At 33.0% G+C, this 8,883-nt stretch overlaps 1 protein-coding gene across 1 annotated transcript; it reads left to right on the plus strand.

Moving 5' to 3' along the window:
• Positions 1-2,282: 2,282 nt before the first annotated feature.
• On the plus strand, positions 2,283-5,283 carry LOC139843241 (26S proteasome regulatory subunit 4 homolog A). Its single transcript, XM_071833309.1, has 6 exons — positions 2,283-2,867; positions 3,067-3,312; positions 3,683-3,852; positions 3,937-4,153; positions 4,886-5,026; positions 5,137-5,283. Exons 1-6 carry the CDS (start codon positions 2,388-2,390, stop codon positions 5,218-5,220), a joined length of 1,338 nt encoding a protein of 445 aa, XP_071689410.1. The 5' UTR covers positions 2,283-2,387; the 3' UTR covers positions 5,221-5,283.
• Positions 5,284-8,883: the final 3,600 nt, after the last annotated feature.

Consider the following 8,883-nt stretch of genomic DNA (forward strand, 5'->3'; position numbering starts at 1 on the left):
AAACTAATATTAGTAATACTTAATTATTATAATTATTATTATTATCATTATAATAAACGCGATATAAAAAATGATTTAAGAACTATTAATAAATTGATTAGGAAATAATGAGTATGAGTATTATGATGAAATTTAAAAGTTATTGATTTAGATAAAATTATCGTTTTTCATTATTTTTATCGCTATGATTATTAAAAGTATTATTATTAATATTAAAATATCATCTTTACAAAAATTATTACTTTTAATAGGAATATTAGTGTTAATATAAAATTTAATTATTAATAAAAATTATCATTTTGTTATAATATCTTTTTCGTAAAAATATATATTGTTATTAATATTAGTAGAATAATAATAAATTTTTAATACAAAAAAAATACAACCTCTACTTATTATTATTTATCAATGCTAATTTCTCAAATAAATATGTTATACAAATTATATAATTACCTCAATAAAATCTATCACAATATTTTTATGATATTAAATGAACTTTATAAATTTTATTACTTAAGACATATAAAAGTATATTTTAATATAAAATTTTATTTATTAATAAATGAATTATATTATTTACTCTATTAAATCTTTTGAAAATATTTTAAAAATATAAAACGACGATATTTAAATTATATAATAATTATTTATAAATTTTTGAGATCATTTTGAGTCAAACTAATTTTTGTCGACCTTTGCATATTAGACTCGAGCATTAGGATTGTGGTGCACTATGACTTAACTTAATGTATTAGACAAATATTGACAAATACATAATTATATATAAATAATTTAGGTTCGTGAATCCAAGGCCAACCTTACACTTGTTCAATGATGTTATATGTATTTTTACTACAAAATACAGTATGGTGAGTTTCATTTGCTCCCTTTTTAAATGCTTTTGTAATATATATTTTTGGGACTGAGAATGCATGCGCTGTTTTTTTATAACTGTTTTACGAAATAGACACAAGTAATTGAAACTACATTATATGGTTGAATTATCGAAATCGAATATGCCCCTTTTTATTAAGTCTGGTAATCTAAGAATTAGGGAACAGACACCCTAATTGACGCGAACTCTAAAGATAGATCTATCGGGCCCAACAAGCCCCATCCAAAGTACCGGATGCTTTAGTACTTCGAAATTTATATCATGTCCGAAGAAGGATCCCGGAATGATGGGGATATTCTTATATACAAATTGTGAATGTCGGTTACCAGGTGTTCAATCCATATGAATGATATTTTTGTCTCTATGCATGGGACGTATGTTTATGAGAAATGGAAATATGAAATCTTGTGGTCTATTAAAATGATGGAAATGATTATTTATGATAAACTAATGAACTCACCAACCTTTTGGTTGACACTTGAAAGCATGTTTATTCTCAGGTATGAAAGAAACGTTCCGCTGTGCATTTGCTCATTTTAAAGACAGTATTTGGAGTCGATCATCGCAATGGAACCAGTTGTTGGTGACTTCGTCCGGATGGATTAGGACGGGTCCTTTCACTATCTTCTCGCTCGGTGCGAGTTAAATTTTTTTCGAGACCACCGTTCAATTATGAAAAATCTTACGAACTCAATGGGACTAACTATACACGAAACCGACAATTTTTTAAAAAACGCTAAACACAACGACAAACCGTATCTTCCCGCTCGCCACGAGTTAAATTTTTTCGACGGCAGCGTCAGACTCGAAATAATTTTATGAATAAAACGAAACTAACCACATTCGAAACAGACACTTTTTAAAAAACGCTAAACACAACGACAGCCCGTATCTTTCTGCTCGCCGCGAGTTAAATTTTTCCGACAACACCGTTACACTCGAAAAAGTTTATTGAACAAAACAAAACTAACTACGTTCGAAACGGATACTTTTTAAAAAACGCTTAACACAACGACATCTAAAACGGTGCTTAACACATGGGCCGTGTTCCCCTCTGTAAATACACAACGCTACGTTAACTATGAATACGCAGCCCGAAAGCCTCCGCCGCAACGCGCGGGCCGGTCCGGACTAGTATTATACTATATCTCATTTAAATACAACTATTTACTGTTAATACTACGGAGTATAATTTTATTACTTTCAGAGTATTTTCGTCGTCTTTTCTCCCTTTAGTTATTTATTATTTAGGTTTTGTTTTAATCAAACCAATCATCATTCATTGATCTCATAATTAAAAAGGCTTTGATAAATGACCCGGCCCAACTGATGACTCACCGACCCGACGTCTCTACACTTCATAGCCCCTTCAATGTATAAACGATACAATATGCTTTCTTGAACAAAAAGATAACAAAACACAACTTCAAAACCCCAATTTTCATTCAGATCCACATTTTCTTCTCCACAATCAAAATCAACAAAATCAAGCATGGGTCAAGGAACACCAGGAGGATTGAACCGTCAAAATCAGTCCGATCGAAAACCCGACGGTTCTGAAAAAAAGGAAAAGAAATTCGAACCGGCAGCACCACCGGCTCGCGTGGGCCGGAAACAACGAAAACAAAAAGGACCGGAAGCAGCAGCTAGGTTACCAACAGTAACACCACATACAAAATGCCGGTTACGTTTACTCAAATTAGAAAGAATCAAAGATTACTTATTAATGGAAGAAGAATTTGTAGCGAATCAAGAACGATTGAAACCTCAAGAAGAGAAAACTGAAGAGGATCGATCGAAAGTTGATGATTTGAGAGGCTCACCGATGAGTGTTGGAAATTTGGAAGAGTTGATTGATGAGAATCATGCGATTGTTTCGAGTTCGGTGGGACCGGAATATTATGTTGGGATATTGTCGTTTGTTGATAAAGATCAGTTGGAACCTGGTTGTGCTATTTTGATGCATAATAAGGTATGTTTAGGGTTTTCTTATTTTGCATAGGGTTGTATGTAGATATATAATGTTGTATTAAAGTGTTTGATAGTGTTTTGAATCAATTTGAAGTGAAAATAGTTGATTATTAAGGTTTCATTATTTAGATAAGTCAACACTCCAGTGTAGTTTTAGACATATGAATGTTGTAAGCATCTGATTTATTTAATTATCGTAGGTTCTTTCTGTTGTTGGGCTTCTTCAAGACGATGTGGACCCCATGGTGTCTGTGATGAAGGTTGAGAAGGCTCCTCTAGAGTCTTATGCTGATATTGGTGGGCTCGATGCTCAGATACAAGAAATTAAGGAGGCAGTTGAGCTCCCTCTTACTCACCCTGAATTATACGAGGACATAGGTATTAAACCTCCAAAGGGAGTTATACTCTACGGTGAGCCCGGAACTGGCAAGACATTGCTCGCAAAGGTGTGGACTTAAAACTTCACTTTATATGCTTTTATTATTATTATACTATTACATATTCTTTTTTCTTATATATGCCAGACAGATTGTGTACTTAATTATTTGTCGTGACTGTTGTAAAGGTCTTTTGTGACGGCCGACACGTCGGTTTTGGGGATTAACGCGTCGGTTATGTGTTAGAAATATTTATGTTCTATGTTTGATGTATTTATGTTCAATTTTTTTATTACTAATAGTCAACGTTGGTCAACGCTCTACTTGTCTCCAACTCGACTAACTCGTCCCTCCAAGGTCCCGACTGACTCGTCCCAGACTCGTGACTTTTACGACCTAGTCTAAAATGCATCTGGGCATTTAATTTGTTTTGTTTCAGGCTGTGGCTAATTCCACATCAGCAACGTTCTTACGTGTCGTTGGAAGTGAGTTGATCCAAAAGTATCTTGGGGATGGTCCTAAGTTGGTCAGAGAACTTTTCAGAGTTGCTGATGACTTATCCCCATCTATCGTTTTCATTGACGAAATCGATGCTGTTGGTACAAAAAGGTATATTAATGAAATTCGTATCGTATTATCTTTAATTTCTTGTTATGTTATTAAAAAGAGGACTAACGAGGATTCTTTATGCAGGTACGATGCACATTCTGGCGGTGAGCGTGAAATCCAAAGGACTATGTTGGAACTTTTGAATCAGTTGGATGGTTTTGATTCGAGAGGTGATGTTAAAGTGATACTTGCAACTAATAAGATCGAAAGTCTTGACGCTGCGTTGCTTCGACCCGGTCGTATTGATAGGAAGATAGAGTTTCCTCTTCCTGATATCAAAACAAGGAGACGCATATTCACGGTAACGTGTCACGGTTTTGCAATTTATTAAAGCGTTAAACGTAAAGATACATTATTATGCTCTTATTAAATCTCTTAGGATGTGAATAGTTTGGTGATTAAAGTATAAAACTAAATCTTTTGAAATTGAAGTGGTAACAGCTGAGTTTGTTCAATTAATGAATTTGAACAACGGTGTTTGTCTAATTAATAAATTTGAATTGGACTATTTATAATATAGGTTGAGAATCTTAGGGTGCGTTTGATAAAACTGAATAATTAAGCGTTGAATGGTTCATGAATGATTCAAAGGTTCCGAATGACAATAACATGTTTGATAATCATTTTAAATTAACAATGTGAATGACGTGAACTTATCTTATTAACCTTTTGCATACGAAAAAAACATTATAGTTGTTCAAAAGTGTTATCGGTATAATTTAAATAGGATATTACATAAAATTTAGATGCTTGATGGTTAAGAGAGTTTCAACTCTGAATGGTTCAACATTCAAATCATTAAGCATCATATGTCATTCAGAGATCAGAAACAAATGCTTTGATCCATTCAATTAAGAGGTAATCAAACACACCCTTAAATAAATATGATACATTCCCAAAAGTTAACTTTTTTATTCACCAAGGTTCGTATAGTTGACATCATGTTTTGCAAACATTGAAAATACACATGTACATATGTATAAAAAAAATATAAAAATGTGTTGTACCTGCTTAGTAAAATGTTTTTGTTCAGATACACACATCAAGAATGACCTTATCTGATGACGTGAACTTGGAAGAGTTCGTTATGACTAAAGATGAATTCTCCGGGGCCGATATCAAGGCCATTTGTACTGAAGCTGGATTACTTGCTTTGAGAGAACGCCGAATGAAGGTCTGGCATTAAAAATTCTACTAATGACTATGCATATATGCCTGAAAAAAGTGGTTGGCTTATAAACTTAACATTTAATCTTCAGCTAATACTTACGTTTTTTTACTCAGGTTACACATGCAGACTTTAAGAAGGCTAAGGATAAGGTTATGTTTAAGAAGAAGGAAGGTGTACCAGAAGGGCTTTATATGTAACAACACTCTTTGTGTAAGGACTTATGCCCCCTTGGTCGTTTTCGCTAGTTTCATTCAGACTTATATACCCTTGGTTTCGATGTTTTGTTTTGTATTTTTAAGTGTTTGTTTCTCCCAAGTTCTGCAGAGTATTCAACTATGTTGTTATACTTTCTTTGCTGGTAGGAAAGTTAAGTTCCCTTTTCTACGCACTTGGTTTTCATTGCGTTTTCAATTTGATGTTTACTTCGTTTAAATTCTGGCTGATAATGTGTTAAGTTGTTACATCCTTCAAAGAACACTTGATGAAAGCTTTAACCAGTTTTAGTGTCTGTTCGCAAAAGTTTAAATATGATTTGTTTAGCATTACTATACAGTAAAAACTATGTCGATTTTTGTAGTCTGGTTTAGCTATAAACTAGCAAGACAGCAATATGGTTAGACGTTTGAAAGTTTACAACCTTCAATAATTTTAGCAATTTATTCCATCGAAATCATGTTCTTATTTTTTCGTCAAAAAGGTGATTTTGTACATAGAAAGCTGATTTATAGCCAAGCAGCCAACTTGACTTAGAGCAAGCGGTGACCGACGCTCGGCCAATAGCCCGCCACCGTCGGTTCACCGTTTTTGGTGTCAAAGTCTTGCAACCAACGGTGTATGCGACGTGAATGTGGGGCCCAAATTTAATTTTTGATCCGTTTAAAATATCCGTTGCAATTTTTTGATTAATTTTTTTTCTCCTTGATGAATATAACCACATATCCTCACTTTCAATTACCATTTTTACAACATTTCCCCAAACACACTCTAAAAAGCACACTCAAATATTGTAAAAAGTAAAATGAAGATTCCTCCAATTTCTCCCGACGACGAATATACGTTTTGTGCGCTTGATATGTTATATAAATTTGATGATGAAGTGACGGAAAGATTGAACACACAATTTACTCGGTGTTATATCGCTCGTGAGCACCATCTCGCGCATCAACGTCTAATTAATGATTATTTTGTCAAAATTCAAAATGCCACTCGGTCGAGTGGAGTTCAAACGACGATTCCACATGAGGCAGCGTGTATTCCTCCGAATTATGAACGATATTCTCAATTATTTTGTACAACTTTTACCATATGATTTTAAATGGTTTCATCGACGGCATAATACTCGTAAAGAGTTAAGTATTTCAACTCATTTGAAAATAATCGATGAACTACGTCAATTAGCAAACGGTAATGTACTAGATGCTTTTGACGAGTATTTGCAAATGTCGGAACGTGTTTAACGTGAAAGTCTAGAAAATTTTTAAAGGTGTATTATTGATTTATGTGCAAATGTTTATACGAGGAACCTACTAATGAAGACATGTTATATTTGTACGAGGCTCATGAGAACTTCACGATTTTTCCAGAATGCTCAGTAGCATGGATTGTAGCTCTGGAAATGGGGAAAATTCCCAGTTAAATGGAGAGGACGAATTACCAGAGGGGATCACGGTTATCCAACAATTATGCTTGAATCTGTTGCATCATAAGGCAACTGGATTTGGCATGCTTACTTTGGAGTTGCGGGAGCAAACAATGACGTAAACGTCTTATAAGCTAGTCCTTTGTTCAACTCGATGTTCAATGATGAAATGCCAGACATTCCTTTTTATGCTAACGTTGTCGAGTACAAAAGAGGTTATTATTTAGCTGTCGGGATTTACCCTATACGGGCATCATTTGTTAAGGGGTATTCTAGTGCAGCTGATCAAAAACGTACCTACCTTTTTAAGAAACAAGCTTCTGCACGCAACGATGTTGAGAGAACCTTTGGTATTTTACAGGGATGAATAACATATATTACAACAACCGGCACGCTTACAAGATTAAAGTTATTCAAAGGATTATGTATTGTTGTATCATTCTCCACAATATGATTGTTGAGGATAACGGCTATAATATCGCCGAGAATTTGAAAGCCAACTTAATTTATAGCAAATCTTATGTGAATAGGGAAAATGATCAGAAGTATAATTCGGTTACGTCGTAAACATCATGGATAGTCTTTGTTTAATACGGAGTACTATATTATATATTATGTGAACAAACTTTTCAAGCAAAGTATATAGATTTTTTTTTGTATTTATACATTGTTTTGTCATTTTGTTATTTCAAGTATAACATTATACGTAGCTATTACTCTAATTCCCAATTTCTAAATCAAAAGTATGGATTCCATGGTCCAATCTCTAGCATTTGGGGTTGATTTTATGGAACATAGACATTATCACAAACGACTATTTCCCAAAAAAGCAGAGCATGTGACATTATTGCCACAAATTTCAATGTCAGTAAAATTGCAAAAAATGATTCCACAATCAAGTGGAGCAGTGAACCAACTAATAAAACATATTGTTATAATATATAAATATATATATATAAATGGATAGTCAATTATTGATACACAAAAGTAATATTATTGTATTACCTAAACTTGTGATATTTTTGCTATAAATAGCCATGAATGCAAGCATTAAACTTGCACCATTTCTCACACTTACAAAGTGTTTCTTTCTTTCTCTCCATTATCATCTTTGTTCTTACACTTCATTATTAGTATTCTTAATCAAGAATCAAATCACTAAAGGTAGTTATAAGCCTACTGAATTATAACATCAAGAATCAAACCACTAAAGGTAGTTATAAGCCTACTGAATTATAACACGTTATCAGCACGATAATCTTAATACTAATTATGGTTGGTTCTACCACCTAAATGATATATGGTCGGTTATACCACCTGAATAATATATGGTCGACACTGTCGTCTAATTATCATTTATGTTACTAACATTTATATTTCAATTATCTAACATTTATATGACCGACACTGTCGCCTAATTATCATTTATGTTACTAACATTTATATTTCTATTATCTAACATTTATATGGCCGACACTGTCGCCTAATTATCATTTATGTTTACTAATATTTATATTTATGTTATATAACATTTATTAATGATTGCTTACATATGGTCGACACTGTCACCTACTTATCATTTATGTTATATTAAATTTATGTTTAATGTTTATATACTTATGAATATAAAGTGACTATAATTTATCATGTTGTTTGTTTTAATAGAAAATGTCGAATCTGGAAAAGCTTAAATTTACTCCTTTAGAATCAACTGGAAACAACTACATGCCATGGGTTATAAAAGTAAAAATGCATCTTAAATCAATGGGCATTCTTGAAGCCATAAATGAAAACAACACTTGTTCTGAAAAAGAACAAGCAACGGCATGTTGCTTTATTCATCAACATATTGATGAATGCTTACAAAATAATTATGTGACTGTAGAAGATCCCCATGTTTTATGGGAAGGTCTCAAAAGCAGATTCAATAATCAAAGAGAAATTTTACTTCCAGCTGCTATGGAACAATGGAGAACATTAAGGTTCCAAGACTTTAAGAAAGTAAATGAATATAGCTCAGCTCTGTATAATACATGTTCACAACTTAAATTCTGTGGACATGAAATAAGTGATGCAGACATGATGGAGAAAACTTTCTCCACAATGAATGCTGCAAACATCACAGTGCAAAGAAATTTGAGAATGCTAAAGTTCAAAACATATCCTGAACTTAATTCATATCTCTTAGTTGCAGAGCAAAATGATGAGCTATTAATGAAAA

The sequence above is a fragment of the Rutidosis leptorrhynchoides genome, chromosome 4, assembly GCF_046630445.1.
Source record: "Rutidosis leptorrhynchoides isolate AG116_Rl617_1_P2 chromosome 4, CSIRO_AGI_Rlap_v1, whole genome shotgun sequence".
NCBI lineage: Eukaryota > Viridiplantae > Streptophyta > Magnoliopsida > Asterales > Asteraceae > Rutidosis > Rutidosis leptorrhynchoides.